At 46.5% G+C, this 20,154-nt stretch overlaps 3 protein-coding genes across 3 annotated transcripts; 1 reads left to right on the forward strand and 2 right to left on the reverse strand.

Annotated features, from left to right (window-relative positions):
- Window positions 1-64: 64 nt before the first annotated feature.
- On the reverse strand, window positions 65-11,920 carry LOC108099460 (PP2C-like domain-containing protein CG9801). The gene is made up of 3 exons (XM_017203009.2): window positions 11,524-11,920; window positions 2,931-3,243; window positions 65-2,855 (listed from the first exon to the last, which is right to left on the reverse strand). The coding sequence occupies exons 2-3, from the start codon at window positions 3,062-3,064 to the stop codon at window positions 860-862; spliced, it is 2,130 nt and encodes a 709-aa protein (XP_017058498.1). The 5' UTR covers window positions 3,065-3,243; window positions 11,524-11,920; the 3' UTR covers window positions 65-859.
- Window positions 11,921-12,092: 172 nt separating this feature from the next.
- LOC108099558 (protein NASP homolog) lies at window positions 12,093-18,352 on the forward strand. The gene is made up of 5 exons (XM_017203144.2): window positions 12,093-12,262; window positions 16,307-16,643; window positions 16,721-17,352; window positions 17,413-17,690; window positions 17,747-18,352. Exons 2-5 carry the CDS (start codon window positions 16,327-16,329, stop codon window positions 18,023-18,025), a joined length of 1,506 nt encoding a protein of 501 aa, XP_017058633.1. The 5' UTR covers window positions 12,093-12,262; window positions 16,307-16,326; the 3' UTR covers window positions 18,026-18,352.
- Window positions 14,446-20,013, reverse strand: LOC108099557. The gene is made up of 4 exons (XM_017203143.1): window positions 18,709-20,013; window positions 18,413-18,652; window positions 14,904-15,041; window positions 14,446-14,828 (listed from the first exon to the last, which is right to left on the reverse strand). Exons 1-4 carry the CDS (start codon window positions 19,913-19,915, stop codon window positions 14,548-14,550), a joined length of 1,866 nt encoding a protein of 621 aa, XP_017058632.1. The 5' UTR covers window positions 19,916-20,013; the 3' UTR covers window positions 14,446-14,547.
- Window positions 20,014-20,154: the final 141 nt, after the last annotated feature.

The following is a 20,154-nucleotide window of genomic DNA, read 5'->3' on the forward strand; positions in this document are numbered from 1 at the left end:
TTTAAGAAAAAACTCCTTAAAGGCGGGAAATATTAAATACATAGATGGTTTCATTTAAAATTAAGTAAAACGACTTTTTTATGGTGTTTGTAAAAGCGCAGTTTCCCAATGCGTTTATTTTATTATGAATTGCCTAGGCCCTGTTTGACCAGTCCACTCGACAACTTAAGCTGTGCGTTACCAAGTTTATACGCTGCCGCCTTGTAAAAATTGAAATGGCGCCAATTCACATTATTGCTGGTGTAAAAGTGGCATATACATTGAATTATGATTGAGAGTGTAAAAATACGATGTACATTTGTGTATTCTTAATCTTTTTGGTAGTTTAAAACATTTGAGGCATTTCTGTCGTTTGCAGTTTACAAATAAATGGCTAAAAAACTATGGCTGACAAATGAGAGTACCAAATTATAGTCAACAAACTTTTGAGAAATCTTCATATATGCATATTAAAGATACATGTGATATAAATCACTACGTATATATACTTATGTAAATCTATATATGTAGTATGTGTACATATGGGTACTTCCTGGTCAAATGTATTAACAATTTAGGGTATTAACTTAATAGCATTTAGGTGACTTTGCAAGATAAAAACTAAATAAAACGATTCGTTATGATAGACTAGCAAGCAGTGAAATAATCAAACTTAAATCTGTATTTGGCAAAAATCGATGTTTTAATTGATATAACAAAATATTACAGTTTCTGCGAAACTTTTTTGTTTATAAAAATCCAGTAACAAAAACTTTAATTGAGACCCTAAATAGGATCGGTTCTACGTAGAAGTACCCATACAAATGTGAGTGAGAAAAATGTATAAAAAGCTTAGTCTGCAGTCTAGAGTTTTCTCCTTTTAGAAATTCGTCTCCTTAAATTCCTTTGATTGCAGCACGGGGGAAACAGCTACTCCCTCGCCGGTGTCGTTCCCATTATCGTGATCTTCGCCACCGCCCACCGTGTAGGCCATCACAGTGGCGTGATCCAGTTTTCCGGGCAGTGCCACAAAAGCGCTGCTGTCCACCACTCGCTTCCTGGCCGCCCGATGCTGCATGCGATTCAGCTGCACCTCCCGCTTGGCCCCATCCGGACCGGTCGACAGCTTGTAGAAGAGCTCCCTCTGCTCCAGGGTCTTTCTCCTGGCGGAGGTTATCATCCTAACGAAATCGATGAGCAAATGGCAGAGTCTCCGAGCCGAAACACAAGGCGAGAAGGTTCCGTTTATGCCGTAGCTGAGCAGATCCTCCAAGCGGTACAAGGTGAGAGCATGCCGCTGAGGACCCGTCACCAGTGGGAGCCCAGATATGGACTTCGGAATGCGCCGGGGAGCCACTGAAGGTGGTGGAGGCGACGCCAGTCCCTGGCGTGGTTCAATGAGCGTCTGGGAACGCATGTACTTCGGTCGACTGGGAGCGTTGCTGGGCGGACTGCCCGCTTTCGACTGGCGAGCAGGTCGCGTGGGCGGCGTCGAGGGATGCAGGCGGGCATAGATGGCGGATGCGCTCTTATTCTGCCGCTTGGGAGCCAGGATCCCGGGTTTTGCATGCCCTGCAGACTGAAGCTTCACATCTGGCGTCCAGGCCTCGGCAAACTTGCCCACCACGGGATCGAAATTATCGCTGATCCCGTCCGAGGTGAGAAACACTATGTCGCCTTTTTCGATGCAAGTCATCGAGAAGGTAAGATTACTCAGCTCCGGCTTGTTGCCATCCGCCGGTCCGAGGGCTCCCAGAGCGTCGCGCATATCCCGCATGGAACTGATGTCGTGGGAGGCCTGCGTCAGCTCCCGAACTCCGTGCCTCTTCGAGTACACGTAGCCCAGGGAATCGCCCACGTTGCAGGAGCAAACGACATACTTGCCCGGTGCTTCGTCCAGCGGCAGCACCACGGCAATGGTCAGCGTGGACAGGGCGCCGCCCACCTCCAGGATGCAGCCGTGCCCCTCCCACAAGCTCCGCAGCAGACTGACAAACACCTCTTGAGTTGTCGTCGCCCTGCACTCCAGTGCCTGACCAAACACAGCCCTGTCCAGATAGTCCAGACAGCCGTGGACAGCCGAACGGGCCGCCAGACGAGCTCCATCTCCCCAGTTGACGCCATCTGCCATGGCCATGGCTGCTGAGTCCCCGCGCACCACCATCCCGTAGCAGTCGGCGATGGGATTGCCCATGGGCTCCTTGGTCAGCATGTTCGTCTCGTAAAGAGACACCGAGATTCCATATGCAAAATCACATTCCATGCGCCAGTTCTCCACGCCGGCGACCACGGTAGCTGGAGCGGCGCCACCCTGGTTGCTCACCGCCTCGCGGAGCAGGCGTTCCCGCTCCGAGTTGGAGTCCCCATCCGTCGAGGCCTCAGTCTTTGCATTCAACAGATTTCTGTTGTTCTGATCGCTGGCCGCCTTGCCAGCATCTCCTCCAGCAGCAGCCGCCGCCAGATTCGCTATGCTGCTCTTGGAGTTCTTGCGGGAACGCATTCCCGAAGCTGGAACGGATCCGGACGGCTGCTCCGTGCTGCTCTGTCTCCGGGATCCAGTCGGCGGGCGTCCAAACTTGCTGGCCAAGCGTGTGGAATTATGTGCGGTCACTGGAGCAGGCGGGGTGCTCTTCCTCACGCCGTAGCAATCATCGTTCTCCTGCTGCGTGTCTATGAAGTCTATGTCGTCCGCAAAACTGGTGCTCAGATGAAGCTTGGACCGCTTGATGCCGGTGAGTCCTTCATCCGGTCCAGTGCAGGCGGCGGTGATTGAGCAGGTTCCAGCTTCGTAAGTGTCCAGCTTGAGCACGGGCAAGTCTGTGGGATTCTGACCATTGTAGATCTCCGGACCATCAACAAACTGTCGCTGCATGCGGCTAAACAGATGAAGGATACGGGTAAACATTTTAGAGGCCCTCCAGAAGCCTGCAATTTTAGAAGTATTTACTCACCCCTCGAGATATTTGGTAATGAAGCTGCCGTCGTCATCGTCGTGCTCGCTGGCCCGCCGGCGACCCTCGCGAGGCTCCGCGATGAAGCTCAGCTGCCGGAAGTAAGTGGTGACCTTCTGGCGCAGCGAAGGCATCTTCAGCTAAGTGGCGCCCTCCTCCTCCTCCTCCTCGCCCTTCAATTAGGGTTGTCTTAATTGCCCGAGATGCAGGGGCTGAAAATGGATGCTGGGTGGATGCGCTGACCAGTTCGTTCACCTCATCAGCGGCAATTGCTGTGGGAGTTGAGTCACTCCAGTCACTCCGGCAGCAAACACTGAAAGGAGAGTTTAATTTAGAGCTTCATTTAATTATCAATAAATTATGCAATTAAACGGGCGGAGCAAACACGAAAGAATTACAAGCAAATTGCAGTGGCAGCCGCATAACTGACATTATTTCTCCCCCCACTGGAGGCCAGCTCCTAATGACGGGATGTGCTTTTTAGTTGCCGCAGGCTCTGCATCCTTCCCTGGCCACACACAGAACCCTTCGTCCGTCAGGAGCAGGCAGTCAGTCGGGGTGGAAAGCCAACCCTGAATGGGCTTTCAGTCAACTCATTGCGAATGCAGGAGACACTGATGCGGACACAGAACCCCATCCTTCCTTCGGGCTTCGGATGACATAGCTTTTAACGCAGCTCTCCGCATGTGAGCTAAGCCAGTGATGCCAATTTGAACCCTTGCCAAACAAATTTCGAAGTGTATTTGATGGATATAAATACATTCCTGCTTATTAAGCTAAGATTTAATATACTACCCATTCATACATAATACTTAATTTTTCCTGGAGTAAAGTGATAACCCGAAATGCTAAAAACTTAAAAACTGCTAAACTTCAAATCGTCCTGCCATTAAGTGAATTATTGTCATCACTGATGATGATGATTAATGAATGGGCAAACCAACTGAATGCCTGGGGTGACCTGCAACTCCAGCAGATGTTGGGTTTTCAAATTCTGACAGCTTCAAGTTCTGTTTCACCGGAAAGATGATATCATATGGGGGAGAAACAAACGGAGAAATATGCTGGCGAGGAACACATCCAGGTGAGGTATAAAGTTATATAACTCACAGAGATCGTAGACGACTTTTAATTGCCGTATTAGAGCCATCAACTACCTGATCCATTCACATAGACAATGCACAACCACAATTATCTTTCCTCGGCGGGATTACAATGGATGGCAAGCACAATAAATGATAATCTTCAACAGCAATTGCTGTGGAGATGCTTTTCTTTAGACCCTGTACACAAAACGATTTATATAAATCACGAACAACAACGAGAGTCGCCACTGAAAGTAGTTCCCTTGACGGGGCAATTATTAAAGACGATTCGCAGTTGTTGCTGAAATTTTCACAAGTGCTTGAAAAACGTAAATAAAAATAAAAAGTACAATAAAGCACTTAAATTTATGGCACGAGCACTTCGAGTGACAAATGAGAGGTCCATTAAAAACTGTGTCGATTAGCGGTGAGCTGTGTGGGTTAGCGCCTTTCTATGAGATATTCACAAAAGGCAGCACTTGAACCTTGAACCAATTGCCCTCTTGATCGAGTCTCGCTGAACTTGGACTTCACTCACGAATCAATCAGCGGGTAATGTAATTCAATTGAAATCCGATGGCCACGAGATGCGCGACTTCTTGGCAACTGGTGTGCGCTGATCTGATTGCCACCACACCCGCATTCCTTGTGGCCGAGCACTGAAATCAAATTAACCCAAATAACCAGCGAGTGGGGAAGGGAGGAGATCCATTCCCATTACCATATCCACTTTTCCAAGATACAAATCAAATGAATTGAAAACTCAGTGACGAGACAGAGTCTGTTGATGGACGAAAGGATTGGAGAGTGCGGTTCACGTTCGGAGCGCAGATGTGGTTATACTATGTATGGCATGTCTTTCTGTGGGCGCATTGAGCCGCAGCCAGCTGGGTGCACTCGATGCCGGCCCCTGGCAATCAATCCGGACGATTGAAATGCCCACCTCCGCATCGCCGCAAAACAATTCAATTTGGCCGCAACAATGTGCAATTTGCGATTAAATGTGCAGCCGAAGAGATTACAACTGCACCGCAAGAGGCAACATCCAACATCCAAGCTCAGCCGCAAGCGTTTTGTAGTTCCCATCTGCCACCGCTCCAATTTCTTTCTTTCTGCCAGCTCTTGGCGCACTCACGTCAATCAGAGTCATCACCAAGATGATCATCACTTGACACACAAAGGGCATCTCAATTCGTTGAGCTTTTCTCTAGCTTTGCTTTGTGGGTGCTCACTAAATATTTAAGATCTGGCTATTGTCCACCTGCCAGCACGTGCTGAGAAAATTAATAGGGTTTACAGAAAGATTTGGGATGAATAGAAATTCCAATCTTGTTTACAAAGAAATAGCCTTTGATTTAACTAGGAAATTTTAAAGCTAAACAAAGTTTTCTACTCCACATTATTCAATCAATATAACATATTAATTTTTTGTTTATGAATTTATGCCATTAAAGACACTCCTTCAATATTAACAAACAATTCCTGAACCGTTTGCCGTAATCAATCGACGCTTCTCCCGAATCCCAGACCATCGAAACTTTCAACACCCGAAACTAATCAAGCGTGAAAATGTGGAACTCGTAACGAGGTATTGTGAGATCATTGTGCAAGATTTGGGTGGGGCGATTGGTAGTGTATAAAATCAACTGTGTAAATATTATCGGATGTGGCACAGATCTCGTGAGTCGCTCGAACTTTGTTTATGTTCGGAAACCAAAATAAACCATTTGGGCTTCCTCCGACTATAAATAGTTTCCGTCGGCCTGTATTAATAGCTGCCACCCGTCAGAAGGTTGAGAATTTTTTGCGGTTTTCGCTCGAAAGATTTATTTAGTGCGACTTCGAATGCATTCTTCGCCGGCTCTCAAATCAGATATTTCTCTGTGAGTTAATCAGATGTGCGGAATGTTTGTTAACCCACTGGGTTAATTAGATGTGAAGGTTTCTCCACTCCCCGGAGAGAATCTTTTATGTTCGTTCGGCTTTGTGCATATTAAAATGTGTGTGGATTTAGGAGGGAGATGTGCTAAAGCCCCGAGCAAACAAATACATCTTTGGAGGTCTGAGCTCCAACCAAATGCAAACAGACCCACGACAGACTGACTATGCACTTGAAACATTTTGAAAGCGACGACGAAGTGACAACAAGTTGTCTGCAGATTATGTGCTATATAGTATGCTGCGGAATCTCAAGGTGCAGTTGGTGGGCCAAAGCCAAAGCCTTAGCACAAGTCAAGTGCAGCGGCTCAAAGCCGTTTTTGTGTCTTTCTGTTTGGGCCAGACAACAAACAGCAAGAAGCTATAAAAGCAGAGACACGAAAGTGAAAATTCGTTGCATTCATTGCGTGTTTTCCTCGAAAGAAAGTTTAAGGCCGCTAAGCTGGAGATTAAATAGAGCTGTCTGCTTTCTTGTGAGCTGCCAAATATTTCAGACATTTTACGCGAACCATTTGTCTTGTTTCTTACTATAAATTTCTTTTCTTCGCTGGGTTATTTATGGTATTGGTTAATGGTCTTACCCCTACTCCTCTGAAAACTCACGATAACATATTGCTATTAAGTTTATAGTTATTATAAATAAGAACAAAACCGGTTTAATGAACCACAGACCCAAGACAAGTGCCGACCGCAGGCAATATTGAAAAAAAATCAAAAGCAAGCTTTATTTTAATTTCCTCATTTGCAATATTTTTCCATTTCAGTCCGGGCTTATCAAGCCATATGAGAAAATAAAATATTAAGTAGCAAAGACATAAAGCAACACATGTGGGGCTGCAATTCCATGCTGTAAAATATAATAGATGGAGTACTTGTTCCCCAAACCCTTGAATTCTTTTCAAAAAACAGAAAAGCTTTTGGCTTTTACCTTCCCCCAGGTGTTGACTCATTGGACAAGCTGTCAGCTGCATAAATAATGCATTAGACCCGACCCCCAGGCTGAAAGTGCACCACGAGCCCGGTGGGGCCAGTTGGACCTGGGGCTTCATTAAAATCTGGCAATTAAAAGTTGTACATAATGTAAACCGCACGAAAACAATCACAAAGGAGTTCCTTCACCTCAAAGTGGCTTCGTGTACATGGCGTGATGTACGGAAAAACGAAGGGGAGCGGAGAGGTGAGGGGGTCTCTTCCCGATTCCCGAAACATTTCTTATAAATTGCCACCTAATTGGCGTGTTCAGCATTTTTGCGGTGCGTGGTACGTGGTACGCCTCGTTTCCTGTTGCAACAATTTGCATTAATGGGGTCTTTCCTTTCCAATCTCCTCCCCATCTCGCAATGGATCTATAAATGCAACTGCATCTCGGTCCCATTCAATTGACAGCGCGATGAAATGGAAAGCTATGAGCCCTTTGGGGTTGAATGTGTGTCAAAAGTTGAGAAACATCCTTTGTTTTATGTGCCTCACACTTTCGAGCAACGCCAGGAGCTACTGGGGATTCACTTAAGACCTCCCAATCCCACCCAGTTTTCCCCGATGCATTTCCGCTTGCATGCTTTCCTTGTTTTTCCGCTTTTGGGGTCGCGCTACTTGGCCCGGTTTTCGAGGCACGAAAAACTACATTTATTTGGAGAACTTGCCACAAGCCGAACACAATAAACCAAATGTGGGGCAAGGCGAGAAATTGGGCTTAGAAAAGCGATATCAAAGGAGTGCCCATCGGGTTTATTGCTTCGGGTCGAATGCAGAATTAAGGGTAAACTCTTTTTTTAGCTTTGGAAAGTTATCTCTTTTAAACATCTGGCAGCAAATTACACTTTTCCACCAATCCATTAACACTTCAGTTGTGCTTTGAATCTGTATAATTACGGAAAAGCTTTTCCTCTGCATTTGATTAATTGGTTGTTTTTGGTTTGGCAAACATCTGGCGGAAAACATAATACCGTCCGATGCCACCAACTATCCCCACACACATTTGGCAAGCCCACAAAATAATTTGCATAAATTGAATTGAAGCCTTTACATGGCAGCCAGGTAGCGACAGCTGTCGTCGATTTATGTAGGACTTATATACGACTAATCCTGCATGAATAAATTAAACGGGAAGCCTCAAGTAAGTCCGTCTGGCTTGGGGATCGGTCTGGGGTTTGGCCTTTGGTTAAGACTTGTTGCCAGGCATACAAATAAGCCTAATCAAACTCCTGGGGGCTGGCACTCCATGCAAATCAAGAAACCAGCAACCGGTCTGTGTTGGATAGAGACGGGCGGGTTTTTGGGGCAGGAACCGGGCACTCAACTCACATATTAAATTAAATGTTGCTGGCAACAAAGACAATTCAAACGAAGTCAAGGCCCGGGCCAAAGAACTGCGGCAAACAAAGAAACACCAACTTCTCGACTCGACTGACCCGCGGCAATTGAGCAACCGTCAAGCCACTTTGTCTGCCCCTGATACCCAACCCACATCTCTTGGCTCCTGTCCACCCATCGAATCTCTACCCCACCCCAAGGTATCTCCGGATAGTATTGCAGTCTTTGGTGTCAAATAGCTGTCCACTGAGGGACTTTTCAGTGCTCCATTCGCTGTGTTTGTCAGGTGGTAAACGAGCAATGTGAAAATTTTGGAAGTGGAACTTTTTCCGCTAGTAAAAATCTATAGTAAATATTCTGTAAAGGTAGCAACTGATGTCTATCATAAAGTAACCCATTGTTTATGGATCCTTTCGAAGGGAATAAATTTTTTTTTTATTCTATGATGTCTGTTTAAAGGAGCTTTTACTGTACTAGACCTTGCAGCGGGTTAAGTGACCGATTGGCTGTCAGACCCCTTACACCTCCAACTTCTAGTCTTAATTTGAATTTTATTCGGTTTCGTGTGGTGGCCAAACGCTTTGGTGGTTCGCTTAGTCATATCACTTGGCTGACTAATCATGGGAGACGACGTGTGCTCGGCGAGAAACCCTAAACCCCAGATATGCCCCTTCTAATCCAAATCCCCTCCCCGAACCCCAGACAGCTGCAAATTCAATGAACTCTTGGTGCTGTTGACTTTGCTGATTAATTGGAAATTGGCGAAATGTTATTTATTTTTATATGGCTGGTCTATCGAAAATTGATGCGTTCATCAAAGGCAAAAAGTTCTATAAATGTTGCCCGTTAAATTGGTTTAAATGAGCCGGAAACTTTTTGAGCTTGGATTTTTGTGGGATTTATCGGATGGGATGAGGGAGAAGCCACTTATTGTCCCTGGTTTTAAACCAACATGGAAATCCTATACTAAGACAACTCCTCCAGTAGCTGGATAATGCATTATAGAAGAATGAACTCATTCTTCCTCGGTCGAGCAAACAAACTTCAACTTGCCCGGACCAACTGCGTCATAAAAGAGCCATCGGCATCGCCATTCGCCATCTCCGTTTCCAGCGAGACAACAAAGGACGGAGCAAGTCAAAATGGAGGTGGAGTCGCTGGGAAACCCGCCAGCTGAGGATGGAGTCCAGACAGAACAACTTCATGCAACCCCATCCCCTGGGAAAAGCCAGACGGCAGCCAGGAGCCTGTGTTCGTGGACGTGCTCCTCGGCAGCTCTAAATAAAAAGATGCCGGCAGAGAACGTAAAACGTAGAAACAAAATATTTTCCCAATGTGCAAGCATAGTTCAGAGTTAGTTTCTGGGAGAACGGCACCACCATCATAACCACCAACTACACCACATTCCCCACCAACGACAAGAAGAGTTGTGAAAATTCTCTGGTTGCCAGGCGAAAGTGATTCAATTCCTGGGGATTTTTCCCTTCGCCAGTTGAAATTTTTGATACGTGGTTTGAATTAAATATGGGAAGATGTTTATTGTAATAGAAGTTTGCAGATAAATAACATAAATAATATATTGACTATGATGTGTTAAAAAACTTTTTGAGATAGTAATTTAAGTACTTAATTATAATTCAATTTTCATGTTTTTAGGATATTGTTCAAGCCAAAAATGTACAACTATTTATCCAACTTATCACTTTAATACGTGCTTGATTTATTATTGGATTATAAAAACTGTATTGGAGGGAAATGTATACCTACATATGTACTTGTTGGGAAGCCCCTGCATTACGCTTTAAGTTTCCCTAAAGTTGAGGTATTATGCCGATTTCTAGTACATTTCTGTTTTATAAGGCTTTAAAGTTTGTTAGATACGTAGATAAGTAATCTAAGTATCCAATTTGTTTACTAATGGGGCAGGCGTACTGCTGGTTACCATACTGATGCAATCGCCCTAGAAGTGTGGTAGGTAATCCATGTTCCCAGTTGGAAATCAACCCAAATAAGAGTGAAGCTTAGATTCGTTATCTGGTTGCTGCTTGCCACATGCATCTAGAGTGTAGATTCTAGTTCCCCCAAAATAAATGTCCTTGTTTCCCCCTTTAATTTACAGCTTATATCCGGCATGTTTTACGCCCGTTTGATTTTTGCCGCAGTTTGCGCAAGAAGTCGTGAAAACGCAGAACGAGTTGAATGTTCCCATTGGCATGCCCAATCCCACCCATTCAATTCCCTTTTTGTCGCCCCCTTTTCTTTTTCCTCCGATTTCCAGCCAGGCGCCATCACGTGTCGGCTTTTCTCCAAGGTATTGGGCTTCGTGGAGAATCGATTTTGTGGGCTGACGAGCCTGTTATCCTTGGAGCGAGTGCTTTTGGCCTGTTTCAGGACACCAGCATGGCCCACAGCAATTGCCTGCTGCATGTCCGAACTATTGTAATAAAACTTATGCTAGATACACTAAGAAAAAAATCGAATTTTTAAATCAAATAATTTATTGTGATATCTTCATTTGTTCATGGTTATCAGTTGAAAGCTAGCATCGGCCATATGTAAGGACTTTCCTAAAGACCTCGGGTATAATTTTATAAAGATTTTTTTTCAGTGCTTGAGTGGGAGCAAGAGCGAAAGAGAAAAAGGAAGCTTCAGTCATATGCAACTGAAGTTGGCAGGCGAAAAGGTAAAAATGAATGACTGACATTATAAGTGGAAAAGTTTTTGCCTACTTCTTCACTGCGCCAAAATTGACTTCCTGGCAAAAACACAATAAATTAGCAAATGCTCCCCATTTAAAAATTATCGCTATTTTTCATAGTCATCCACATTACTTAGTCTTTAATTATATGGGTAACGAAGCGATAAAATATGCCAAACGAAAAACAACACCAGTTATTAGCACAGTTTCGAAATACGATAAAGCTTGGAAACCGGTTATTGCACTAACGAAAGCTGATTTTTGTTGTTGTTGGAGCAGCTGAGATTTCGCAGCTGCCCGTGAAGTTGAAAACGAAAATAAAACAAACGACAGGTGAATCAACAGAGGTACAACCACCCGCCCCACCCACATTTTGGTGGGGCGAAGAAGTGGAGAATAAAGACGTAAGCCCAGTTGAATGGAAAATCAAGGCGAACGCACACGGAAGCAAAACAAAAGTCGACAAAAACACGGCGAAGGCGGCAAGAACTTTTGGGGGCCACAAAAAACAGAAAATCAATAGATCTTTGAAATATTATTACGATATGCATTCACTTACAAAAACTATGTCCCAGTATCGGCCTCTGTTTTTCCTGCTTTTCTTTTCTGTTTTGGGTTGTTGTTTTCTTATCGCTGCTTTGCATATGTTGGCGCCACTAGCAAAGTAAAATATGTAAGTGCGTGCGTTCCGTTGGTGGTGTGTATAAATATTTAACAATTCAGAGGGGGTGGTTCCACCGCCCAGAACTTAGTCTTTCTGAATGAAGCTTGTATTAAACATTGACTTTACTCGAGTTGCACAGGCCCGTTTATGTATTGCACTTAAGGTTTGTTTTGTCGCCAGTTGTTGCCACTACGAAACCGAGAATATAAAAGTTATTTTTCCGGTACTCCACGCGCGAACCCAACGTTATTCTTCGAATCTTGACGATATTATGTTTAGTCGTCTTCTTCCCGAGCGGCCACCGAACGTTAACAGACTGAACCCGAACCAAACGACTTAACAGTCCGCTGGAGGCGCTGTCTCCATACTAGCTCTCCACGTTAGCCAAAGAAAAATACCATAAAATAAAATACCAAAGTACAAGAAAATGATTTTTTCAGAATTTTTTAAGGGATTGTTGAAGCGCCCGCCGTGCGGTCACATTATCGCTATTTCTTCAGCATTTCGCGGGATCTGTAATTTTTTATTGGCGAATATTTTGCGTGGTTTTACGAATTACATTGACATTTTAAACGACAATCAACCGATTTTACTGCCCACTGCTTCAAAAGCAATAGTTTTAATCGAAGAACGAGTAAGTTTCCACGAATTAACAGTTAAATGCCGATGCAAGCTCACACGCACACTTATGCAGACATACCAGCGACACGCGAATTTGCGAATTTCGTTTTGGCCTGTTTTGTGTTTTCGCCGTTGCTGCTGTGTTGTTTGTGCTTAACATTAATTAATTGTCGCAACTTCTGTTTCGCTATAAATATGCGAAACGTGCTGTGGTTATCTGCGTTAACTAAATGGCCAATTGCGATGTGCCGGTGTTGGTGTAGTATTGGTGTTGGTATCCGCGTCAGTGTGTGTGTTTGTTGGCGCGGGCGAATGGCGGGCAATTGCACACTCTGACACGTTATTTTGCAAAGCGTTTATGCGACAGATGTTTTAATATTGTTTTTTATAGCTTTAGTGTTGAGTTTTTCATTGTTTTCTTTTAATATGGCTTGTTTGAGGATTCAAAATCATCAATGGTAAATTGTTGACTTTAAAGGCAACATTGAGTTGCTGAAACAAAAAAATAATTGTTAAATGTTTGTTGGTTCTTCGCTTTTCGTGAGTTCTGCTTGCGCATAAACGCGTAAAAGCGCGAAACAGACACAACGCACACACAGGTGAATGAACCTTTTTGCGTTGTTTTGTAATCACAATTTGTTGCTGGGCCTTCGAGCGGTGTGTAGGTTTTGTAATTGTTTTCAGCGGTCGAAAACAAAACACACACATGCTGTTTTCCCTTTACATTTTCTTAACTTTTCTATTGATCCTCGTTCTGTTTCTTTTCCTCCTTCAAAAGCTTTTAAAAGTGTCGCGTTTTCTGGACAATTTTTTTGCGGGTTCATTTGCATGTTTGCTTAATTTGTTTCCACAGCTCGGCAAATGTTAATGAACTCTCGTCAGGCATAAATTCGCAATACAATTTTTACAATATTGAATGCTAAATGGAATTTCATAAATGAGTGTCCATCGGTTATTTATAGATCACATGGTCTTTTTCACAAAAGAATTTTACAAGTTCCGTTAAAAAGCAGTTGATCCTTATTTTTACTTCTTGATTACTTACCATAAACCTAATAAGAAAAAACACAGTTTGTAAACGTTTTTAAAAGAAATTGTTTTCTTGTATTTAAATAAGTTGTCCTTGTTTTTGTTTTGTTTGTTTTAAGGCAAAGCGTTTGCATAAAAATACATCATCATACTTTTAGCATTTTGTTTGTGGTGGCTTCTATACAAGTACAATACGTTTTGTAAACCATTTGTCCTAAAGCACTAAATGATCTCATAACTGTACCACTGCAGCTCTAGATTCAATTCATTATGCTGTCATGACAAGCCCTAAAATTCTTCTACACCAACTGGATGCGGGGCAATGAATCGGGGAACTGAACTAAAGCTGAGGCATCTCATGGTTTTACCCTCTTCAAGCTGGTTGAATATCGCTAGCAGTATTACTGTAATATCTATCTGACTTCCGGTCAGCTATATCCCTCGGTTTTCCAGTTGGTTGGTCTAATTTTAAGCTGGATTAACGCTAGGCAAGCAAACTGTTACTAAAAGCACTTTAAAGCCAAAGCCTTTGTGGGAATTCCGATTCCCATTTCGCTCGTCTTGTGTAAATAAATGTCTCACATTTTGCATGTCACATGTTTTTGTTGCTAGGATTAGGGGGTGTTTAAAGTCGTGTAGAACTAGAGTCAAATCGAATGTATACAAAAAGGTTTACTTGTAAAGATAGAGAGTGTAAATTGAATTTACAATATGGTTAAGTTAAGATAAGTTGAGTACATTGTACAATAAGAATAAGTATAAGGTAAGTTGTATAATTTGAGTGTGTATATATAAAGAACAAGGCAATTGAGTTTTTAGTTTGGTACATTTCCAACATAGCTAACTAAGATGGAGCTCATAACGGGAATAATGTGGGGTGCTTTCGAAGGTCTCTTGATTTGAACGGATTAAACTATAGCTGAATACATGAAATTAGCTGAAAGGAGGTTAGAGATATCCTATAAAGCCCAGACCAAAAAATACAAGTATCAGATATCCTTCGAAAGTTTTTCCTCATGTAGTTTGAGTAAGTGTGGAAATCCGGTTAGTTTGAAGGGGGAGCTGGGGCAGGACACCCTAGAGGATGTATTTTCCCTTGCCCCGGTGCTCCGCTTGCCGCGTCGACGAGACCGCCGCCAGGAGGAAACTGGAGCTGCCGCCGCTACTGGTGCCGCTGTGGGTGTGGGTGCTGCCATAGCTGCCGTAGCTCTCGCAGCTGCCCAGACTGCCGTAGCTGGCTCCGTAGACGCCGAGCGGCAAGGCGTTTAGCTAAATCATGAGCGCCGAGAACGGGTTGTAGCGCATGATCTTGGAGAGCAGGATCCACAGCACCGAGGTGATGGCGCACAGCACCACGCCGCCCCATCCCAAGTCCAGGCTCCACGAGGTCAGGAAGATGCGGGCGCCCAGCAGCGGCTTGGCCATGATGGCCACTCCACCCGGACGCGCCACAATCCCGTCCACGGTGCCATCGTAGTCGCTGTCCAGCATGGGACGCCCCTGCTGCCGCTTGAAATGGATGATCATCAGCGTGAACAGGGCGAAAAGAGCTGTGTTAAAAAAACGAAATTAGTTATTTGGTCTGAGGTAAACCTAAGGGCCCCAAAAAGGTGTAATAGACTTACCCGCCAGCAAATACATCACTCCAGTAATGAGTATGGCGCTAATTTGTCGCTGGCAAACGCCAAATGCTCCCACGAGAGCAGCGCTGCCCAGGATGATTAGGCAGACCAGTGAGCAGGATATGGAGAGATTTTGCATTCCTGTGGGAGAGCGCAGAATAATTTAATTTTGTTGCACACATTTTCAGAAACTGGAATATTAAAATGCTTATGTCAGGGACTATTTTACAAAGTGGTGTAGGATGGGGAGAAAATGGCAAGCGAAAGCACAGATGCTAAATGAACTACACTTTGTGGTGGTATAAATATGAGCTCTTTGTTTAAACTCTAACAACACATCCTTTGAGCAAGCTTTAAGAATTAATCCCCAGAGGATTTCACTGAATGTGCAAAAGCTTAATAGCACTCGCCATGGCCGCCCGTAAATTCATTGTGGCCGAGCTCAGCTCTCCAATTTCCGCTCACAATCTGGGCACTGTAAAACCAATTACCCAATAGGACCACAGCAATTAAATCGCATGTGGGTGCATGTGTTCGGTTCCACAGGAACACCATAAAAAAGTTCAGCAAAATGCCAAAGTGGCAATTGCGATTTTTAGAACGCAGGAAGGAGAGGATGAAGTGGCCCACACGGTGACCCATATAGGGTTCCCCCGAACCCGTTCCTCCGCTCCAAGTTAACTGCCATGAGCAAGCAACTCTCGACACGGGCATGTTTCATCTTTGGGGACTTGGAAACTGAACGCGGTGAGGAGGAGGGAGACTCTTATTGACAATATAGAAAACCGGCGGCGAGCTCGGTTAGCTGCTGTGGTAATTACTTTATATAGACGCTACAAGGACACGCCGTGTTCCTGTCCAAGCTCCAAGCTATTGTTGGTGTCTGGCATTTGCTTTTGTTTTTATATCTGATGTGCTCCGGGGATTTGCGGGCGCCCACATCTTTGAGCTGCTGCAAATGGGATTTGCGGTAATGACTTGTGAAATGTGCGACAGCTTGGAGCTAAAATTTTAAGCCAAGTGAAATGAATCGAGGTGAATCAGGTGGCGGCGGATGGTGCTCAAAGCTTATGCTGGTGTGTATAGATACAATTTACAAGAATTTCAATAAAAAATGCATATTCTTGGTATTCTACATACATCGAAAGTGACGTCTAGGGCTCAACCTACGAGGGAGATTTTGGGGTGTTGAATGAGGGTTTGAAAGGCAGGTATATGAAATTAAGATAAGTTAAGAGGTGGAGAAAAATAAAAGAAAGCTTAAGATCACTACAAAGTATAAATTTGTGCGTAGCTAAACCTGGTTGATACTTGAAATAAAGTTAGATTATATGATATTCGTTAAAACCCTAGCAAAATCACCCGACCTTTGATTTCAGTTATAGTAAACTTTCACTCTTTTACAGATCTTCTCTGATCGCTGAAAATGTCCGCTGAAGCCGAAGCAATCGTAACAACGGCCGCCGCCGATGTGTCCTCACCCAGCAAGACAGTGGCCGTCGAGCCCGTGGCTGCCGATACGACGCCGGACAATGCTCCGGCAGTGTCCACCGAGGGAACCGGCAAGGCCGAGCAGGAACGCGCTGAGAAAATACTCAGGGGCAAGGAGCTGTTCAGTCAGGGATCGCGAAACTTTCTGGTGAAGAGCTACGACGAGGCGGCCGACGAGCTAAGCCAGGTGTGCCAGCTTTACGAGGAGGTCTACGGGGAGCTGGCCGACGAGCTGGGACAGCCCCTGCTGCTGTGAGTATGATTAATCATTAAGCATTTGATTAAATCATATTTTATGTAACTTAAACTAATTTTTTTCTAAATTGCAGCTATGCCAAGGCGCTGATTGCCATGGCTCTGGATGAGAACAAAGTGATCGACGTGCCGGATGAGGCTGCCGAGGATGACGACGAGGATATGGACGACGACGAAGAAGAAGGTGCCGAGGATGGAGAGGCCAAGAAAGAGGATATTAAAGAGGATAAGAAGGAAAAGAAGAGTGAGGCCAAAGAGGCCGCAAATGGAGCGAGCAGCACAAATGGAAAGGAGCTGGACAGCATCAAGGAAGCCTCCGATGAGGCCGACTCCACCGGGGAAGCCGAGCAAGCTCAGGCGGATGAGAAGAACTCGAAGAAGGCTCCCACAGGCGTTGATGAAGTAAGCAGCAGCAATGGCGGTGGAGCAGCGGCCGTCAATGATGACGAGCGACCGAGTACTTCTAATGGGGAAGTCACAGCTAGTTGCTCGAATGGAGCAGCAGCTTCCACCGGAGAGGAGGAGCCAGAGGAGGAGGAGGGAGTGAGCGGAAGTCTGCAGTTGGCCTGGGAGATTCTGGAAGCGGCTGCTCAGATATTTACGCGACAGGGCCTTAGTGGCCTCCCATATTTGGCTGAAGTTCAGACGGAGTTGGCCAACATTGAGTTCGAGAACGGCATACTCGAGGCAGCACGCGAGGATTACGGTGAGTTACATCAATGAAATATATCAGGAAAATGCTTACTAAAGGTATATAATCTTACAGAGAAAGCGCTGAAGATCCACGGCGAGCTCCCCACCAAAAACCGACGTGCCTTGGCAGAGTTGCACTACAAGATCGGCTTGACTTATCTAATGCAGCAACTTAACAAGGAGGGGGCGACCGCCTTAAGACAATCAAGTGTGTTGATCGAGGAGGAAATTGCCGAGATCAAGGGCAAGGACGAGCCTAGCGAGCGGGATAGGAACAATATGCTGGATCTGGAGGAAACCAAGCAAGAAATACTGGCCAAGATACAGGAAATCGAAGAGATGCAGGCACAGGTAAGCCATCTACAAATACCCAAGTCTACCAACACTCAATTCTAATTCACTTTTAGACCATTGCTGAGGTGCGGGCTGCTCTGGATAGCTACATCAAGCCAATGAGTAGTGGCGATGCAGCTGCCGCCTCCTCGTCGTCGTCGTCGTCCGCAAATGGAGCAGCCAGCTCCTCGTCGTCCTCGTCCAAAGGAGCTGCAGCGGCCTCTTCGTCGGCCATTAGCAGCAGCTCGGCCAAGCCCACAGATATCACACATCTGATCAAGCGCAAGAAGCCCGAGGAGCCGAGCTCGGAGGCCGAGGCTCTGTGCTCGCCGGCCAAAAGGGCTGCCGTCTAAGGCGGACATTCCAGTTGCCCAGTGGCACACCCACTCACAACCCAACCACAACCATGCCCACACAACCCACACACCACACACATCAGCAGCTACTTAAAGCCACTCACACAAGCATGCATTCAACACCATTCAACTGTTCTACTCCTCGATCCTATTTATACTATTTTGTTTGCTGTTTTCTACCAAAATTCTCTGTAAGTCTGTAAGTTTACAATCACAATTAGTGCTAAGTGCGTACATAAAATAATGTTTTGTATTAAACGAAAAACGAAGAAGGAAGGCAAAAAGTGTAAACAATAAATGCGGGAGTTTTTCCCAAGAAAGTTAGATCGGAGCGGAGGTGGATCTGGAGTGGGATTCGGACACGGACTGCCCCAGGATACGTACTCAGATGCGGCTGCAGAGTGACCTGTGACTCACTGTGCTGCCAGTCGTTGCGCTGCTCCTCGCCGCGGGCGTTCTCCATGGAGCCGGCGAGATAGTTGACGCACGGCGGAGCACCGCGCGGAAACTTGGGATTGCGCCGCAGCTCCTGCAGCTGCTGAATGGGCAGGTCGATGCACAGTGTCCAGATGCCGCCGTGCATGGGCACCAGGAACACGGAGTCGCGCCGGAAGCGATGATCGGCTGGGGAGGACTACAACTGTGAGATAAAATACCAAATTTTTTAACTGGAAGTTTACCCCTCTTGTCCGGCTTGAGCATGGCCACCTGGTCGTCGAGCAGCCACTCCAGGTGCAGTCCCGACCGGTTCGAGTAGCGATCGAGGCTGTTGCGGTCCCACGTCACGTGCTCCCAGTGGTCGGTCATGATGGCGGCGCACAGCATCGCCGTGGCGCTGGTGGTCATCAGCAGGGTGACGAACAGGAAGAGCACCGGCGGCGGACCCATGCAGCAGCTGGAGCAGCAGGCGCCGCCCGCTCCCCCGCCGCCCATGCCCATGCCGAGTCCCTCCATTTGGGAGCCCAGGGAGGTGGGTGAGCCGCTTCCGCTGCCGCGACGCTGGATGACCTTGGCGCAGCTGTTCTGGCGCAGCAGAATGCTGTTACTGCGCCTCAGGCTCTCGACGGCCGCCGCCGCCGCAGCTGTGGTCGTGGGATTATCGAACTGCAGGGATCCTCCGACCACCGAGGAGGGGTGCTCATAAATGCTGTTGTGCCGACTGGGCGCGAAGTAGTAGCACGTGGTCTGGCGGTTCTCGGCGGAGCTGGAGGCTACGGGCTCGCCGCCGGGCAGCTCCTCATTGCTGCTGGAGTAGACGATCGACTGCTTGAACTGGTTGGAGTAGCAGTTCTGCTTGAAGCTCTGCTGCTGTTGCTGCAGCTGCAGCTGCTGCTGCTGTTGCACGTAGAGCGCCTCGTAGTCGCAGTGGTGAGGATTGCGGTAGATGACTGGCCAGGAGCGAGTGGTCTTCGAGTTGTGACTGTAGCGATGGGTCGATGTGGTTGGCGCCACGGAACCGGGTTCCTCCACCAGCGGAGTCAGCTCATTGGGCGGCTCCGCCGGCTCGGGCAACTTGCTGTGCTGCTGCTGATCCTGCGCGGAGTGCTCCAGATCCGGCTCCTGCTCCTGCTGGACGGTGGTGGCCAACTGGCGCTGAAGCACGTTCTTCGCGCCGGACACACTGCCACTGGCCAAGCTGAAATCCTCCTCCTCGACCAGAGTGGCCCCGCCTGGCGTGGAGAAAAGGCTGTTAGACGTCGGCGGCGACGGTTGCGAGCGACTGCGGAGCAGGGCAAAGTGCTTCGGCTGGATGGCGCCGGATGCGGTCGTCGTCGGCGACGTGATGCTCACTTCCGGGACGCAGCGGGCGGTCACCTTGTACCGGCTGCCGCTGCCAACGGCGACACCGACGTTGACGCCGACGCCGACGTTGCCCTTGGAGCGCATCAGTCATAAGTCGCTCGCGTCCCGCTTCTTGATCTTGTTCTGGCTCATGTGGTTCGTGGTGGTGGCGGTGGCGGTGGCGATGGTGGGTTGTTGGATGGTTGCGGTTTCGGATGGATGTAGTAGTATATTGCTCTGGTTGCTGATGTTGTTGCTGATGTTGTTGCAGATGTTGTTGTTGCTGTTGATGTTGCTGTTGTGTTCTTTGGTTTTGGTTTTTGTAATTTTTGTGTGCGACGCCT

The sequence above is a fragment of the Drosophila ficusphila genome, unplaced genomic scaffold (assembly GCF_018152265.1).
Source record: "Drosophila ficusphila isolate 14025-0441.05 unplaced genomic scaffold, ASM1815226v1 contig_791, whole genome shotgun sequence".
Taxonomy (NCBI): domain Eukaryota; kingdom Metazoa; phylum Arthropoda; class Insecta; order Diptera; family Drosophilidae; genus Drosophila; species Drosophila ficusphila.

Excerpts from the sequence above, each read along its gene's own strand:
- LOC108099460 (XM_017203009.2), bottom strand. The coding sequence starts at position 3,064 with ATGCCTTCGCTGCGCCAGAAGGTCACCACTTACTTCCGGCAGCTGAGC. Across the intron at positions 2,856-2,930 it reads ATTACCAAATATCTCGAGGG|CCGCATGCAGCGACAGTTTG; the intron begins GTGAGTAAATAC and ends TCATCTGTTTAG.
- LOC108099558 (XM_017203144.2), top strand. The coding sequence starts at position 16,327 with ATGTCCGCTGAAGCCGAAGCAATCGTAACAACGGCCGCCGCCGATGTG. Across the intron at positions 16,644-16,720 it reads CTGGGACAGCCCCTGCTGCT|CTATGCCAAGGCGCTGATTG; the intron begins GTGAGTATGATT and ends TCTAAATTGCAG. Across the intron at positions 17,353-17,412 it reads GGCAGCACGCGAGGATTACG|AGAAAGCGCTGAAGATCCAC; the intron begins GTGAGTTACATC and ends ATAATCTTACAG.
- LOC108099557 (XM_017203143.1), bottom strand. The coding sequence starts at position 19,915 with ATGCGCTCCAAGGGCAACGTCGGCGTCGGCGTCAACGTCGGTGTCGCC. Across the intron at positions 18,653-18,708 it reads GCTCAAGCCGGACAAGAGGG|CCGATCATCGCTTCCGGCGC; the intron begins GTAAACTTCCAG and ends AGTCCTCCCCAG. Across the intron at positions 15,042-18,412 it reads CACTCTGCAGCCGCATCTGA|GAATGCAAAATCTCTCCATA; the intron begins GTACGTATCCTG and ends GCTCTCCCACAG.